General features: G+C 36.8%; 5 protein-coding genes across 8 annotated transcripts; 2 read left to right on the top strand and 3 right to left on the bottom strand.

Annotated features, from left to right (window-relative positions):
* Positions 1-2,190: 2,190 nt before the first annotated feature.
* On the top strand, positions 2,191-5,246 carry LOC104811200 (calcium-dependent protein kinase 17). Of its 2 annotated transcripts, none has more exons than XM_019202288.1 (8): positions 2,191-3,211; positions 3,319-3,478; positions 3,534-3,721; positions 3,844-3,959; positions 4,087-4,254; positions 4,368-4,495; positions 4,614-4,713; positions 4,825-5,246. In XM_019202288.1, exons 1-8 carry the CDS (start codon positions 2,551-2,553, stop codon positions 4,918-4,920), a joined length of 1,617 nt encoding a protein of 538 aa, XP_019057833.1. In that variant the 5' UTR covers positions 2,191-2,550; the 3' UTR covers positions 4,921-5,246. The 2 variants fall into 2 exon arrangements, with proteins under 2 accessions (XP_019057833.1, XP_010536137.1); XM_010537835.1 differs by having other exon boundaries at positions 2,195-3,211; positions 3,319-3,462; positions 3,569-3,721.
* Positions 5,247-5,731: 485 nt separating this feature from the next.
* On the bottom strand, positions 5,732-6,327 carry LOC104811201 (splicing factor 3B subunit 6-like protein). Its single transcript, XM_010537836.1, has one exon. The coding sequence runs from the start codon at positions 6,274-6,276 to the stop codon at positions 5,902-5,904; it is 375 nt and encodes a 124-aa protein (XP_010536138.1). The 5' UTR covers positions 6,277-6,327; the 3' UTR covers positions 5,732-5,901.
* Positions 6,328-6,455: 128 nt separating this feature from the next.
* Positions 6,456-10,512, bottom strand: LOC104811202 (dihydropyrimidinase). 3 transcript variants are annotated; one of them, XM_010537838.1, is made up of 14 exons: positions 10,338-10,512; positions 9,761-9,931; positions 9,337-9,388; positions 8,694-8,963; positions 8,370-8,581; positions 8,118-8,238; positions 7,950-8,037; positions 7,777-7,855; positions 7,611-7,698; positions 7,481-7,521; positions 7,359-7,411; positions 7,071-7,227; positions 6,776-6,974; positions 6,456-6,561 (listed from the first exon to the last, which is right to left on the bottom strand). In XM_010537838.1, exons 1-13 carry the CDS (start codon positions 10,425-10,427, stop codon positions 6,783-6,785), a joined length of 1,614 nt encoding a protein of 537 aa, XP_010536140.1. In that variant the 5' UTR covers positions 10,428-10,512; the 3' UTR covers positions 6,456-6,561; positions 6,776-6,782. The 3 variants fall into 3 exon arrangements, with proteins under 3 accessions (XP_010536140.1, XP_010536141.1, XP_010536139.1); XM_010537839.1 differs by having other exon boundaries at positions 6,460-6,551; XM_010537837.1 differs by lacking the exon at positions 6,456-6,561 and having other exon boundaries at positions 6,584-6,974.
* A 3,439-nt stretch (positions 10,513-13,951) lies between these two features.
* LOC109116589 (CLAVATA3/ESR (CLE)-related protein 22) lies at positions 13,952-14,700 on the top strand. The gene has a single exon (XM_019202271.1). It carries the CDS (start codon positions 14,152-14,154, stop codon positions 14,479-14,481), a length of 330 nt encoding a protein of 109 aa, XP_019057816.1. The 5' UTR covers positions 13,952-14,151; the 3' UTR covers positions 14,482-14,700.
* A 585-nt stretch (positions 14,701-15,285) lies between these two features.
* On the bottom strand, positions 15,286-17,500 carry LOC104811204. The gene is made up of 6 exons (XM_010537840.1): positions 17,392-17,500; positions 16,815-16,868; positions 16,648-16,717; positions 16,047-16,087; positions 15,641-15,700; positions 15,286-15,557 (listed from the first exon to the last, which is right to left on the bottom strand). Exons 1-6 carry the CDS (start codon positions 17,455-17,457, stop codon positions 15,507-15,509), a joined length of 342 nt encoding a protein of 113 aa, XP_010536142.1. The 5' UTR covers positions 17,458-17,500; the 3' UTR covers positions 15,286-15,506.
* Between the last annotated feature and the right edge of the window lie 637 nt (positions 17,501-18,137).

Raw genomic sequence — 18,137 nt, forward strand, 5'->3', positions numbered from 1 at the left:
TGAACGCGGAGGAAAGCTCGGTCTCCTACTTCCAAAGTGAAGTCTCGCCTTCTCTGATCCGCATAAGATTTCTGTCTGTCTTGTGCGGTCTTCAGGTTAGCGCGAATCTTCCGAATCACTTCCGTCGTCTCTTCAACGATTTCAGGTCCGAAAGTTCTGCGTTCGCCGATCTCGGTCCAGCATAGTGGCGTCTTGCATGGCCTTCCGTACAGTGCCTCATACGGTGATACCCCAATACTCGCGTGGTGACTGTTGTTGTATGCGAATTCGCACAACGTCATGTACCGATCCCACGGAGCTCCCCACTCTAGTACACATGCTCGGAGCATGTCCTCTAAGGTTTGGATGGTTCGTTCTGACTGCCCGTCAGTCTGTGGGTGATACGCTGTGCTCATCTTCAACTTTGTACCCAATGCTCCCTGTATAGCCTTCCATAGACGAGATGTAAATCGAGCATCTCTATCGGATATGATTTCACTTGGCACTCCATGCAGCCGTATGATCTCATCGACGTATATTTGTGCCAATCGCTCGATCGTGTACTCCTGTCTGATAGGGATGAAGTGAGCGGATTTCGTTAATCGGTCCACAACCACCCAGATGACATTTTTCTTACTCGGGGTAAGTGGTAACCCAACCACAAAATCCATTGCAATAGAATCTCATTTCCATTCCGGAATTTCCAATGGTTGTAGTTTGCCACCCGGCATCTGTCGTTCCGCTTTCACTTGCTGACAGGTAAGGCACCTTGCTACGAAATCAGCCACATCCCGCTTGATTTCCCGCTTTGACGTTTTCTGCGATTCATTAATAGAATAAGGTATTTTCTTATTACGAAATGGGTTTGTTGCGGTTATACGTCTGGTCTTTAACTCTATGGTCGACGCTGAATTGTTTTTTTTCCATACATACTGGGGTGATCACTGATCATTCGGTTATTTTTGTTATTAACCAAACCAAATCGAATAAATGTATTTCGATTATTAACCGATTTGAATTGAATAACCAATTGGTTATAAATTTTTAACTCCGAAATAATCGAACAAAATCGAATTGATTAAATTTAATAATCCAAAATAATCATTCGGTTATTGCGAATTGATTTTTTTTAGAAGATAGAAAATTCATGTATTTATCAGAAAAAAATAGCAATATTTATTTGGAATTTTTTCCTAAAATTGACCGCTCAATAACATTATAACAATATATTTAAGAAAACATTACTACTATAAGCGGATACTCATCATCGAAAGGATCTGATTGACAAATCCTGAACTTATGTTTGTTTAGTTTAATTTAAAATATTCACCATTCAATCGTTAATTAAAATTTTTTTCCAACTCTGTGAATTCAACTTCTTTTTGGTATTCTATGTTATTCGTGTTCAAAAAAGTTTCATTTGTGGTTTTTTTTTTCTTTCGCTAATCAAAATGCAAGACCATTTATGTATTTATTTTTTTTTTACCAGAGGTGCTCCCACAATTCAATTTCTCAAAAAAAAAATTTTGGGGCAAACCACCAATCTCAACTATAGAAATTAAACACAAAGAACCGTAAACAAAGGCTGATCAGATGACATGTTTAAAATTATTTTGTTTCATTTATATATATTAATTTTTTTTTTTCAAAACCGAAAAACCAACACATGTCTACGTGGGAACAAAGGCAGACTTTTCGCCGTATGTTGTAATTTATTCATTATTTCAAAACTTCATTTCGCTGTGTGGTTTATTCCATATAAATTCACGTTATATATATATATATATACACACACACTTTTCTACGATTTCTTAACAAGTGATTTTGACAGATACAACAAAATTGCTCTTAGAGCTGACTTTTGCCTAAAGATTTCTCATATATTTTTAAAATTTCGTTGTACCGAAAAAGATTTACATGAGATATTGTAATAAGTAGATGAGTATATATAGAATACGGTCATTTACCATAGTTACATATAGAATATGCAATGGAACACTTCACGACATAAAGTGTGCTTGTTGTATAATAAATTGATTGATTTGGTTAAATTAACCTCGTACATTTATTTAGCAGACGGTAATTATTGTCCTAGGATTGCACAAAAGCAAAACTACTAACAAATGTGTTAGTTTCATAAAATAATAATACATTAAATTCTTCAACCAAAAAGCGTTTACATTTACATCACACTCGGATTCGACACGGCTTCTAACGAAATCTTAATTACCACAGGAAAAGAAATCCAAAAATAAATCTTTTTATTTTTACTTTAAATAACAAAATTACAGACAAGCTTTTTGTTGGTCCTACACTCCCTCCCCATCAACAAACCCTATTATCTCCTTAAAACCAAAAGACAGGAAAAAAAAAAATTCATAACCCAAACTGTAAAAATACTATTCATAGCCATTCACAAACCCATCTCCTAAAATTTCTTGCTAAAGAAGAAACCAAGAAGAAGAAGAAAAAAAAAACAAGAGGAAGCAAAAAAAATAAGCCTATCTATTTTTTCTCTTCCTCCTCATTGAGCTTTAACCCTCCCCTTCCTCTCGCCCTTTTACTGCAACAATGGGGAATTGTTGCTCTCATGGACAAGAACCATCTGACAACACAACCGACGAACCGGCGGCTCAGAACCCGACCAACCCAGCGGAAACCTCTGCCGCCGCGTCCAAACACGCGCCCCCCTCCCCTCCTCCTGCAATCAAACAAGGCCCTATCGGACCTGTCCTAGGCCGACCCATGGAAGATATCAAGGCCTCGTTCTCGTTGGGCAAAGAGCTTGGCCGCGGCCAATTTGGCGTCACCCATCTTTGCACCCACAAGGCCACGGGCCATCAATTCGCTTGCAAGACCATAGCTAAGCGGAAGCTCGTGAACAAGGAGGATATCGAGGATGTGAGAAGGGAGGTTCAGATAATGCATCACCTGACTGGACAGCCGAACATCGTCGAGCTTAAGGGAGCCTATGAGGATAAACATTCCGTGCATTTGGTTATGGAGCTTTGTGCCGGGGGAGAGCTGTTCGATAGGATCATCGCCAAAGGGCATTACTCGGAGAGAGCCGCTGCTTCATTGCTAAGGACGATAGTTCAGATTGTGCATACTTGCCATTCCATGGGAGTTATTCACCGGGATTTGAAGCCCGAAAACTTTCTGTTGCTCAACAAGGATGAGAATTCTCCTCTCAAAGCCACCGACTTTGGGCTATCAGTGTTCTACAAGCCAGGTTCGTCGGAATCATCATCATAGCCTGTCCTGAACCAAATTCATATAAAAAATAAGAGATTCGGTAATTATTCACAGGATTTATATATTTTCTTCGCCGTGTTACAGGAGAGGTGTTCAAGGATATTGTGGGCAGTGCTTATTACATCGCACCAGAAGTCTTGAGAAGGAAGTACGGACCAGAGGCTGATATTTGGAGCGTCGGTGTCATGTTGTATATCCTCCTAAGTGGTGTTCCACCCTTTTGGGCGGGTAAAGATTCCGTTCCGTTTCCATTTCTGTGAAAACACCACAAATACCAAAGATTACACATGCAGACAGAGATTTACATTCATGCGTTCCCGTTACCTGTTGATAGAGTCTGAGAATGGGATATTCAACGCCATCCTACGAGGACAAATTGATTTTTCAAGCGATCCTTGGCCGGTCATCTCACCTCAGGCAAAGGACCTTGTTAGGAAGATGCTTAACTCGGACCCCAAGCAAAGATTGACGGCCGCACAAGTTCTCAGTAAGCATCTGAGAAAACACGAAAACGTCAAACACGACAACCTTTCCCAGCAAATCTTTGATAAAACTCCAAATTCATCTGTCCTAATATTTTCTCCCTTATTTTTTCTCCGTGGTAAAAAGACCACCCATGGATCAAGGAGGATGGAGAGGCACCAGATGTTCCTCTCGACAATGCGGTGATGTCCAGGCTCAAACAATTCAAAGCAATGAACAAGTTCAAGAAAGTTGCTTTACGGGTAACAACCATGTTGCTAACCCAATATTCTCATATGCCCCTGAAATCAATATTGTATCAAGCAATATGTGTAACAATATGGCATTGCTAAGCATGTAGTGTACTGAGCTTTATCTGATAATGAACAGGTGATAGCAGGCTGCTTATCAGAGGAAGAAATCATGGGATTGAAAGAGATGTTCAAAGGCATGGACACTGATAACAGTGGAACAATAACACTTGAGGAGCTAAGGCAGGGACTTGCTAAGCAAGGCACCAGATTGTCAGAGTACGAAGTCCAGCAGTTAATGGAAGCCGTAAGTCTTTATCATTTTTGCTGGTCACCTGCAAAAAAAGATAGCAAAAAGAGAGACTCCCTGCCCAATTTTTATTCAATCTGTGTGTGCATTTGATTCTCGGGTTTCTGTAGGCCGATGCAGATGGTAATGGAACAATAGACTACGGTGAGTTTATCGCAGCCACAATGCACATCAACAGACTCGACAGAGAAGAACATCTCTACTCTGCCTTCCAACACTTTGACAAAGACAACAGTGGGTAAGCACCTAACAATTCGTTACAGTTCTGATTCTTAATTTCCAAATCCAACACAATAGATGCAAAAAAGTTTTCAGTATCAGCGAAAGCTTACCTGAAATGTTGCTGTCACTCCCAGATATATCACAATGGAAGAGCTGGAGCAGGCCCTTCGGGAATTTGGCATGAATGATGGCAGGGATATTACCGAAATAATCTCTGAAGTCGACTCTGATAATGTAAGCAACAAAGACAGTCCTGCTAATGTCACATTTACTAATAGTTTACATTTTCCATCACAGCAGCCAACCTAACCTCAGACACTAAATGCACTGCTAAAACATTTACAGGATGGGCGGATAAACTATGATGAATTTGTGGCAATGATGAGAAAAGGAAACCCAGATCCTAATCCAAAGAAGCGGCGTGAACTGTCATTCAAATGACCCCATTGTTGAGGTAGAGGAAGAGAGAAGATAGAAACAAGAAAAGAAAAAAAAAAGAGAGCAGCACATACAATGAGAAACTTCATCTTTTGATGGCGAAAGCAAATTTCAGAAGCACATCTGTTCTACATATGCACAGAATGCTAGTTATTGAATCGGAGGGGGGAACTTCAAAAGAGGTGATGGCTCATGAAGGGGAAAAAATCATTAACTGGGATTAGGGAATGTGAGGTGTATTGTGTTCATACATATTTTTTTCTGGTTGTTCTATTAATTCATCAAAAATGCCAGGGTTTCTCAATGTACCTAATTCGTTTCAACTCTAATATGTGTGTGCATTATTAATGTTGTCTGTTGCTAACAAGTGAAGTGACCAAACCCATTGGACACCACTGAAGAAAGAAAGCTGAACACAGATAGAATGCCTGAAAGGTTAGAGGTCAACAATGGAGAAAAGCTAAGTATGACTAATAACTGAGACCTATGTTCATTATGGATGAACATTCCTCAGAATCTAAAGACTGAATTTTGAGGCAAACCCTAAAACATCCTAACCTCTGAATAGTTCACCCAGAAATATCCTCCACAAACTACAATTCAGACCTTTAAATCTATGGTCTAACCCTAACACAATTCTCTCACATGTATTCTTCAAATGTTCTTCTCCCACTCATCACCAAGCACAGAAATCCGACAATAGAATGACGAAATTTCGAACGGAGCGAAGCATTTGAAAAAGACGTGAACTGCATATCTTCAGCCATTCGGTTCAAAACCATATAATCCCGCAAGAAGCAACAACAAAACACAATTTGGAGTTAAAAAATCATATTTCATTGCCTGGTAGATAAAAAGGACAAAGATTCAACAAGTTCCGGAGCTCAAAACAACTCCATCGACTGCATATCCCCAGAATTAAACCCTAAATCGCAGCCGTAATAGGGACACCATTGACGCTCGAATCAAACATGCTTTTTTTTTTTACTTATCTTTGGTAGAGACTCCATACTTCTCCTGCATCTTAGCGATCTCGTCTTCCTTCTTTTTCTGATCAAACTTCTTGCTCATCTTCGCCTGCTGGTAATACAGCACGATGAGGTACCGATTCGCGACATTGAAGCCGGAGAGATGATCGACGGCGGTCTTGGCGTCGTAGATATCCTCGTAGACGACGAAAGCAGTGCCGCGAGTGTCCTTGTTGCAGCCGATGCGAATCTGGCGAATCGCGCCGTACTTGCCGAAGATGTCGTACATCTCCTCGCTCGTGATGTTGAATGGGAGGTTGCGCACGTAAATCACGCGATTCACCTCCGGTGGGAGTCTGGTGTTCCCCTTGCGAAGGCTGATTGTCGTCATGGTTTACGCTATTTCTCCTCGCCGCGGAGTTTGGTAGCCGAGAAACTGAGGAAAAATCTTCTCTGCGCGGAGAGGGAATCTTTTCGAACACATATATGAAGGAAGGGTGAAACCGTCTTTTTGTTGAATGGCGTTGTCAAGCAAATCGCACGGAACCACGAATTGTGGTGTAAACCGCAGCAGCTAACCGAACCGGTTTAAATCGGCATATCTGGTTCAATTATTCGGTTTGACGGCTGATACCATATATGCCCATTTGAGATTCCAATCAAAGCCTGAAATAAGCTATATATATACACACATTATATATTCCATGACAAAGATCGATTCTTTAACCTTTGAACACAATCAATATCAAACACAACGATCTGTAATAGAGATGACCCATGATCTATGAACAACATTGTTCACAATGCCTAAACCATATAATATATCTTGGACCCAAATAATGATATATGCAACTGTTGTAGAAATGAAATGACAGAATGCAAAAAAGTACCTGTATCTTAACCTTCAGATCTGGAACGCTTAACTGGAGCTCGAAGAGACGATAGGTAATTAGCGTCTGACTTGTCAATCCCATCGAAAAGGTAACTGAAAGGCGGCATCTTTACGTACTTTCCCGAGCCAGGAATGACCTTGAGTTCATCATTTTCCCATACAACTCTTCCTCCGGCTATTGTCACTTCCACCTTCCCCTGAATTCAAAAGTAACATCCCCGGGATATCGGTTAAACGAGAACAATAAAGATTTGCTCTTAAACGGGTAGGACAATGTTATTTATGAGGAATACCTTTCCGCTTCTACCCTCGTAGACATTAGTGTCTGTTCTGGAATGATGAGACTTTGAGCTGATCTCGAAGCTCGAGTTGGGATTCAGTATGATTATGTCCGCGTCTGAGCCGGGAAGAATAGCTCCTTTCCTTGGATAGATGTTGAAAATTCTAGCACTGAAATGAAATGATACGGACCATTCTAAATGAACATTATACCTAACCACGCAAGTCATAGCGAATACACTACTACCACCCATAGGAAAAGCGTATTTTGAGATCGAAAGAAGCTGTGGAAGATCATATACCATTCAGTGCTTGTTATTCGGACAAAATCAGTAACAGAGATTTGGCCAGATCCCTGGATCATGAGACGGAAACCGATTAGAAGCTTAATAAGAAAACAAGTGTCGAGTCCAATGGCACTTACCACCATGGTATCCCATATCAGGTGCATCCGTTCTTCGAGGCCTAAACATCGACATGTTAAAAGGGTTTATTAAACCAGTAAAACACGTCATACAATGAGCACAAAAAAGCAAGAATTAGTCTCCTATTACCATTAACACCGTTAGGAATTTTCCGGAAATCATCAATGCCAAGAGCTTTTTGTGTAGAATTAAAGGTACAGTGATCAGTTCCTACAAGCTGCAAACCAAATGCCAAAAAAATTTGCAAGTAAGAATCTTAAGAAATTCAAGGAAAAAAGATCGCTGAAAAAGATACCTGAAGAATTCCCGTTGAAAGGGCAGCCTGTAAAGCTTTTCCATGTCCGGCTGGCCTAATAGGTGGACTCATCACATACCTAAAGCATTGAGATTTATACAAAACATCAAAAACTAAAGGAAATGTTTGACATCACTCAGTAACAAAACTCAAGAACACTTTTTTTTCCTCACTTGGCTGCAGTTATGAAATCAGGATGCCAAAGCCACTGATCATCAAGGATTAATCCAGAAACAACAGGCTCTCCAATAATCTTCTGGCCTGAAATTTGATTGTATCGTGAATATAGGTCAGGAAATAACAAAAAAAAAACTAGTTCTATCAGTTTTCTATCACATAACCTGCTTTCCTAGCTTTTGCAACCTCCTCCATTGCGTCAATACTCATAACATGGACAACGTAAAGAGGCGTGTTAACAAAATGAGCCAAACGAATTGCTCGGGCAGTGGCTTCTCCTTCAATCTGGCATTGTCAAACAAGAATCTGGATTTAGCATTGACAAAGGTTACAGGTGAAAAGAAGACATGGGTGAAAGTAAAAACATGCTAGCCAGTAATTCAAAATGATGACATGTATGTATATATCTGAATTACCACCGCAGGCCTTGAAAGAGCATGCCCCTCTGGACCTGTAATGCCTAGTTCGATCATTCTTTTCTGTCCTTCAGACACTGCATCTCCATTTTCTGCATGAACCATTGCCAAGGCACCAAGGGACTTGCATCTTTTAAGGCCCTCCAATAAGAGCTCATCGGTGACCATAAAGGATCCTTTGTATGCTAAGAAGAATTTGAAAGAGTTGATACCTGTGAATTTACAGATACAGGCACTTGTTTTCATCTGCATAGTAAAACCAGTAAAAATCCACAAAACCAGCATATGCCATGGCTATCTATGCCTTAAGAGACATTTATTTACCCTTTTCCTTGACCAATATTTCCATGTCCCTGGAAACATTTTCATCCCACTTTGTAATTGCCACATGAAAACCATAATCCATGCACGAATTTTTGGATTTTTTCTCATAGGCTTCAAAACCAGCCAGTAGATTCCCGTTGACTGGTATAACGAAGTCAATGTGCATAGTTGTTCCACCAGCTAATGCTGCTGCCTGGCCACTGAAGAAATCATCAATAGTTTCGGAACCCATAAATTCCATGGCGAGGTGCGTGTGAGGATCAATTCCTCCTGTTGACATCAAGGAAGAGCAAAATATAAAACTGAGAGTCAAGATAGAAACTTCGAATAGAATCAGAAAGATACTGAAGCTTTTAGGATCAGTTGAAAGAAAAGTAATTAATGAAAATAAACAAATATATATTGTTTTAACTCAAAGTTACATAGGCATTCCTGATATCAAATATACATACTTTGTATAACTACATTTTACGAGGAAACTAGATCTTCAAGTTTAAATACGCACTTAAGAGTTGAAGCTCTGCACAGTTCCATGTTTATTGGCTCATAAACGTGAATCATGAGTCAAGAAACACATAATGTTATTCAGTTTTTTTTTTTCCGAGCGAACAATCAAGACATATGATGGTAACAAGTCACTAACCTGGCATGACAAACTTTCCAGAGGCATCGAGCACAGTGACATCATCCCCAACCTGCCCAAAGACAGCGAAACGATCTTAAAGCAGCGCCAATTGTAGGAGATCTCCAACAGTACAAATGGATTAAAGAGAGGAAAACATAGAATCCAATATCCATTATATCAGAAGAACATAACTTCAAATTTTGACAAGACCACTAGTAAAAGATTGACACTGACATCAGATATACAGAGAACTGAACCGCCAGATTCAAGATCTATCAGAAGGATCGAGAAACAGAAGAATTTGATACCGCATGCTATCTAACTTGTAAGTCTCATATGTGTGATACCGTCTTCAAGTTTCGTGTGAAGTTCATCACTCCATCTTCTAAGTGACTTCAAAATATTACAGAAAGTAGGAGACTTGGCAAGGAAATAACTCTACCTCGATGTTTGGCTGTACCGAGACAACAATCCCATCCTCCACAAAAACATCAGCAACCTCTTGATGGTGTGCATTCACGACAGTACCTCCTTTGATCAAAAGCTTTGTTGACGAGGACGACTGAATTCCACACGCTGTCGCACCATAATATCCACTCTCAGCACTACAAAACTGTAAAAAGACTCACAAAACCCATCAGAAAAGTCTGCAGCGTCACAGAAATCAGATACGAAGAAACTGTAAAACCCGATTTCAAATCTTCCAAAAATCAAATTATGCTTGGGTAATTTCCTTTTCACTGTGAGATTCCAAATCACGCTCATCTCAGCAGCTAGTTTCCAGAACAAGAAAATACCATGACTTGTCTATATTCATGGCAAAATATTCAGTCGAAACAAACTGAAGAAAAAAATTTCAAATTGGAGGAGGACTTGATCAAGAGTAAAATTCACACAAACGACAACTCCAACACGTTTTCTCTCAATCTCACTTTCTCGGGAAACAAGCAGGAAAAACAGCTACCAAGCCTCTTCGACAACCGCGAAGAGAACCACGAAAGAGAAGATCAAACACAAACCTGCTGAGTAGAACCGGAAATGGAAAAAGGCGGAAACAGAAGACAGAGCGCAAAAACGCAGCAGAATCCATCGACAAATCGAAACGCCATGGACGAGGCGATGAAACTCGTGACGGACTCCTATATTTGGTCAGAAGCTATACTTCTGTGAATTGATTGACCCAAACCTGGTCAAAACACGTCGCGACCAAAATGAAAAGTGTTTTGTGTTCTTATATTCGACTCTTATCTGCTTAGTAACCGGAGTAAACCGGAATATTTCGATTAAGTCATTGAACCGGTCGGTCCTACTGAATCACTGATCAGTCCTAAACTTGTTAAGGCAAATATTATTTTTTTAAGCCATGCAATTAGGAGTTTATTGGGCTCAAAGCTAATACCCATTTCAAAATTAGGATCAGGCTATGTGGTGATAGCTTTTACTTTGATTTTTTAATTTTAGTTTTTGGTTTTTGGTTTTTAATTTTGTAGTTTTTAAAAAAAATTGATTGAATGAGTAATATTTTAATTTTTAGATTTTAGATTTTACATATAAAATTATCAAAAAGGGTTTATATATATATATATATATATATATATATATACGTCTAAAGTAAAATTTTCTTTAAAGTTATGGGTATTTTTGTCTTTTGGAATATTTTATATAATTAATATTTAATAGAAAATAAAAAAAACAATTGAGATTTTTTCGCTAAAATCTAAAAAAAAAAAGTAGTTTTTGACTTTTTCTTGATTTTCTTAAAAAATGATTTTATTGAGTTTTTGGAAAAAAAAATAAAAAATAAAATAAAATCTTGGATATTTTTCAGGTTTTTAAAAATTAAAAACTAAAAACTGAGAAAATTCCAAAACCGAAGAAAATCATATTGGGCCTAACTCACCCTTGTTGGGCTTACATTGTTGTCTTATATTAAAGCTGGCATCAGATTCAGATTACTGTACGTACGGGAAGATCCCACGTACGGGTCTCGAAGAAACAATTGTGATGATACATACATGCATTCATATGTACATACATATATATATATATATATATATTATATGATGAGAATAGCGACATGATATTACATGAAAGTTTTCAAATATAGTTGGAAACAACTCAGGATGGCCACACAAGCTAAAAAGAAATTTAACTTTTTCTCCCTCATGTTCCAATGATGATTGGCACCCTTTGTGTTTGACCATAAATATAATGCATAAATAAATAAATAAATAAATGACTGTGTGTGGGCAGTGAAAAATAACATCAACTTTTGTGTATTTTGTTTTTGTTTCTATTTGCAGTCATATAATTCTTCAATATATTAAACATATCGTAAAGTAAACATACACTCAGCGTTTTTATAACATAATTTTACACCAATATCATATCTCTATTCATGCTATTCTATCTATATGTAAATGCGTGGGATATTAGTCCACCCTAACTATAGTATATTTTTATTATTTATAATTAATTCATATAACATATATCATCATAAGTAAAATAGTAGGAAAAAGTCCCATCTCAATTCTCAATGATAAATCTCTTCTACGCAAAATTGTGGTTTCAATTTTTTTTTTTTTTGAGATCTTAACTTTTCTTTGTTTCGGTCAATTTCGATTGGATTATCTGTTCCGCATAGTTTGCCGACTATTTCGAAGGGTCGGAAATTTACTGTACAAGATGTTATCCAGTCCGCAGGGTCGTAGAAGCTCCCACCGTATATTTTTTTTAAAATATGAGTCATGTACATTGCACCAAATAATTAATTAACGAGAAATGATAATATAAACATTTTATTTAAATAGAAAAGAAGGGGTGTAATATTTTGAACCATGCAAAGTCAGTCAAAGCTTGTTTTGCACTCTCACGGTGATTACAACTTATGGCTACAAGCCTCCATTTATTGGCTATATCGATGGGTGCAAATGTAATCATTCGATATCCTTCGCTTTATATTCTGATAATATGTATATAATTTGTAATTCCTTAAAAAATGTATAAACATCTTTATTTGCTTTGATAATATCAATCTTCAAATTTAATATAAAAGGTCAAATATTTTTATGTAAAAATACAAGATGTGGAGATTTGAATGATTCAAATTTTAAAATTCAACATTTCATCACGAACTCATATATTTTATAATAACGCGATGAAATTTATAAAGTAATTAACAGTTTTGCAACATGTTAAACCAAAATGGAAGAAAAGAAAGAAGAAATGTTACCATTCAAACTTTGAAAGTTATTACCATTAACGTTGTGTTTTCATGCAAACTACTTTGACTATCCATTCGACGGGGAAATTCCGGTCCATGCATATCATTTCTTTTAAATATTATTTTCGGCTTTAATTATGAAGTGAAGTTCCTCATTTCAACGTCCATGCATTCAACATTTGAAGTTTTTTTACCAATGAAAATCTTATTTCTCTCAACTTTGAAAGTTTTTTTTTGTTATAAACTTTGAAAGGTATTCTATCTATTTCCTTTATAAAAAAGCATTTACATTTAGTGTTCATAAACGTTTACTATTAGTCTTTGTGTGTGTTACCTCTCTAACTCGTGTTCGGATGTTTTTTTTTATAATTCGGAATATCAACGGACCTTTAACCTAATTATATCTCTCAGAGAACCAGAGAAGTCTATATGAATCCCCTTTCCCAAGTGAGAACTGGAACCCGAGTTAGGAAGAAGTTTTGATCCATTTCTTAGTGGTTGAGCTACCCAATCTTGGATACTATTAATTGTTCGAATGTTAGCAATACATATATATATATATATAATCATATGTTAGACATCATTGTTAAAAAAATGGTAGATTTTGAAAATATGTTCTTTAGATAATTTTTTTTTTAAAAAAAGGCATATATCCAAGTATTATTTGGTAGCTAATTGTGAAAATCATCAGCGGGTTGGTATGCGATTTAAAAGAAGAAGAAAAAAAAACATTTGTGGAAAATAAATTATAAGAACATTAGGAAAAAAACAATAAATCTATAAGATCAAGAAAAAGGATACAATGTGGGGTGGGAGTGCAAAACAATGAGTGGGGAAAATGGCTTTTTAATGTATGTTAGTGTGTGGTAAAGCAGAGTGAAGACAACATCATTTTCCCCAAAGAAAGCAAGAATTGGAATCATCACTTCAAATCCCCTCTTTGTCCCCATCCTTTTCCTATTTTCTTTTCTTTGACCCTCTCTTCATTTCATATATATATATACATAAGTGTGTGTGTGTGTGTTATCCAAAAAAATATTAGAGTTAAATTTTTTACCCATCCATTTATTTCGATTTTTATAATTTGTTTAGAAAGGGAAAAACCAATTAAAATAATCTTGAATTCTTATTAGTATCTTAGAAAAAAGGTTACAAACTTTTGTCACTGAAATCATTCACATTTGTTTATAAGTTGTGCCAATATATATATATGGTCGTCCCAATAGAATTAGTTGATAATAATTAATAATATTTGAGCTAGAAATTATACAAGTTCTTTTGGGGCAAAACATTTACATAAATGGAAGATTTTTTTGTAGTAGAGGAAATTCTATGGAAATAAATAAAGTAGTGTATGCAAAGTCCAACTAAACTTTTTGAGCAAGTTTATGGTTTCTAAGGCCCAAAGTTTTAAGACAAGGCTGACTTCTCTCTCTTCTCATTTTCAGAGCTCAAACTCCAACTTAGAACATTAGAGAGAGATCAGAGAGAGAGAGAGAGAGAGAGAGAGATCTGGGTCTAATCCCAAGACCCTCTTCCGTTTTCGATCCAAGCAATTCTCTAACATCATCAACTCGTGCTGGGTGTTTGCAGAAGATTCTGAAGCGATCATGACAGGTTACTCGAGAAGAAAATCTCGGAGAGTCACTGGGTTCATTGCTCTTCTTGTTCTATTTCTTCTGCTATTTATGTTTCTTACCTCATCATCGTCTTCGTCTTCTTCTGATCATCATCATCATCATCATCATCATCATCACCATGGGACTATTGAACACTCCTCTCATGGAAGCTTGGAGAGATCCAAGCCATCTTTCAGGCTCCGTCATCATGACTCCAATGGCGGATCAAGCGGATCAGGATACAGTAGAGGAAGTGATAATGTGTTCGAAGATGGAAAAAGAAGAATTTTTACAGGTCCGAATCCTCTCCACAATAGATGAATATTGTGCTCTTTTTTTTTGGGTTTTGATTGATGAAAATAAAGAGATTGTGAACAAAAAAGTATGAGATTATCCAAAGATTGTTAAATATACGATATTTATATATTCTCTCTCGCTATTGTTATTTTTTGTTTGGTTTATACATACAAAACTATAATCTTGTGTTTTTGTCCCAAAAAAATCTATGAATGTGTACGTAGATACAATAATCTTGAGTTGCCCTATGATATCTGCATGAATAATGGTATTTGTTTATATATTTCCCTATTATATATATATATATATATATTGGCACGTCCTATACTTATTTATTTCATCAGTCGTCAATCCAGAGATGATGTTCAGACTCGAAATCATATTTATCAAAATTCACGTGGAAAGAATATTATATATATTGATATCCACCGAAAATCATGTATGAACAACGAAACATCATTGTTCTATAGAACTAATGATGAGGTTTGTCCTTTCTTAGAGAATTAAATACCAGTGGAATATAAGATTGTAAGAGCATCCAATATTTTACAAAATAGAAAATGATTTTTTTTGATGCTGCAAAATATAATTTTAGACTATAGTCTTGAAGGAACATATAAGACGTTTTATGCAAATATATGTTTTAAAAAAAATGGTTAATGGCACAGCAATTTAAGGTTGATTCATTCGGAGTGAAGCGACGGACTTATGAAAAACTAAAATTTTCCTTAACCATATGATAAGTCATAATAATTCATATTTATATTCCGCATAATAATAGATTTATGAATTTAAGAAGGCCAAGAGCAAGAGAACAAAAGAAAAGAGTATCACGGGAACACGCAAGAGATCAGATTTCCATAGACAGACATGAACTCTTCAGAACAGTTGCAGTCTTGCAGGACAGTGCATTGCCTAAAACATTACATAAAAGATCATCGAATCTTTGTCCTAACATCTGGTGTTCTTTCTCTATCTGGGGAACAAGGTTTTGTGAAAGAAACTGTCCACAGCATCTCAACGAGAGTTTTCAGAAGAATCGCCGCCTCTCATGAGTTCAAGAACCGCTTTGCAGTATCCCGATCCAATTCTTCATAGACCTGAAAACGAATGGAATCAGTTCCGATTCACGAAGACATTAACTGGAGGTATCGAGGGCATTACGAGATAATTAGAGACATACGAGTTTATTGTGAATTCGCTGGAAAGCCTTGCAGAACCTCTCTGCTTCGATCTTGCCAACCTTTGACAAATGAAATCCATAGACAACTACGAATCATGCTCACGTTGAAAAGAAAAAAAGATGTCTAGTTTAATCCAATACAGTATGTGTATTATGTAGTAGCAGAAAGAAACCAAAAACTAGGTTTAACTTCAGAAACCTATACGAGAAAGTAACGAACAAACAATAGATCTCTTGAGTTTATAGTTTCAAACGCGAGAAGATCTTTGATCACCTAAGGGGGATTTTAATTTTCTCAAAATCCAAAACCACATCACGGATGTCCAGGTATGTCGGTAAATCTTTCCATAAGTTTCATTCAATCACAAGAAATGCGTGGAAAGGATCACCAGTCAAGATATAATACCTTCTTCTCTGCAGCCGATTTCAGATTCTCCCAAAACTTATCTGCCAAAATGAGTCCACAATCAGAAAGAATGATAAGTCTGCAAGAATCTTTATATCCCCATTAACTTGTAACCAGAAAACGGAAGCAACACTCATGAAGAAGAAAGATGCAGATGCATGACATCTGGAAAAGAAATTAAGGAAAATCTGGCTTCGGTAATCGTTTAAATGTTTGGGAGACAGAGTATGAAAGTAGCACGAAGCTGTTTGTTACATCAATCCATGGATAAAAGATCAAGATTTTCTATGGCCGCCGGGGAAATAAACGAAAAGAATGAAAGTATACAATTAGGTCAAAGATTACATGATATGGATTTAATTGGAAGTTCAAATACAGCCTCACAACTTCCTCAACTGTTACCAAAATCTTTCATCTGTTCTGTATTGAAAATATGAGTAAATCCAATAAAAAACAGCAAATACTCAGAAGAAAAAAGGGTATTTTCCTCTATCTTTCACGAAAAAATTTTGCTCAGACCTATCAAGAAAAACCAAATAATGCAGATCACAAAGAGAACTATACTCGGTATCAGAAATTCCACAGAACAAAAGTAACAAACCTTGATCAGTCTCTTGGTTTCGGAAGCCTGTCTGGTCCTCATCTGTCCACGCATCATGCCATTTCATCACCTGTTTTCCACGGGTCCAAACCGCATAAACCAGGCAACGGTATCCATAATTCGTCAAGTAAAATCATGAAAATGGGCTTTTAGATCGTTGCTTTTACCTCACTCTCCTGCACGGGCTGTGAAATTGATTGCCTTGATGAATCCAAGTCGGCCTGCAACAAAAAATCAGGATGATTCTCCACTGATAAACCAAAGCAAATAGACAACAATAGGCAAGAAAAGCATGGGAGCAACTAATGAAGGTATTCAGTATCGGATTGGATCAAATCTTGAGAGGAATTCTAGACATTTCAAGTCGTGTGGAAAACAATTTAAGATATTCGGTTTATTCACCAAAACTTATCATCATTTAACTCATAATATATGGAACGACGAAGCCTTACAAAAAACCCCAGAACTCGGAGCGTAATATCCCGTCGATACAGACTATATCCATAAATCAATCACTACCCACAAAAATCAGGATCAAACCCTAAAAACAAAACGATCAATAGATTCCAAGTAAGATCCAGTTCACCACGAACACTATCAGCGAACCAAAGAAATTAGGGTTTAAAGGAAAAAACAAGACTGCATCACAAGAAGTTCAGAGTAGAAATAGAAGCAACACAAGAGTCGAGAAAAAAGAGAGAGATGATAAAGGAATGATTTTTGCGAAGAGGGAAGAAAGATTACACGATAATCACGGGGACGCACGACGGGGAAGAGATCGAGAATGCTGCGAAATTCATGTTCGTCCATAGCTCTTGAGATTTTGGAGGAGACTCGAAATTCTTTTTCTCCTCCGAGTTTTCACTTCTCGCGATCCAAACGGAGACGGTATGTAATGACCTTAATACCCCTACTTTATGGATGTAATACCAGAAGTACCCTGAGTTAACTGGGGAATAATAAAAATATATAATTATTTGATATTCCAATAATTAATAATTATGTTTCGAATCAGGATTCAGGATGGATCTGATTCGAATATGGGCTGTGAAGTGAAGAACCGAACATGTGAAATGTGTTTCATGAAAACATATAAATTTTTATATTGTCATTATAATGATAATCCCAAAAATAATAAAGCTTGGGTTAATTCGAACCCGACAGTGACAAATTCAGCCGAATATATGACCGGACAAACGTAAACCAACTATAAATCGGCCTTAATACACTCCAATTTTGACGAATTTTTAAGCGTGCATATTCTTGTATCTAAAAATTATTTATATTCAAAAGATAAAAGAAAAAAGGCAAATAAACATTAATGCTATTGAATGGTATTTAACACATGAAAGGCATTTATTTTTTTAATATAAATTTTGATTTCTTGCAAGAAATCATATAACTTTAAATCCCTTTTCGACGGTTATTAGACTTTTTATTCAATTTATTGATCTTATAGTTGGAGGACACAAAAGTGAAAGAAAAGGGCA

This window comes from Tarenaya hassleriana, unplaced genomic scaffold (assembly GCF_000463585.1).
Source record: "Tarenaya hassleriana unplaced genomic scaffold, ASM46358v1 Cleome19, whole genome shotgun sequence".
In the NCBI taxonomy this organism is placed as follows: Eukaryota; Viridiplantae; Streptophyta; class Magnoliopsida; order Brassicales; family Cleomaceae; genus Tarenaya; species Tarenaya hassleriana.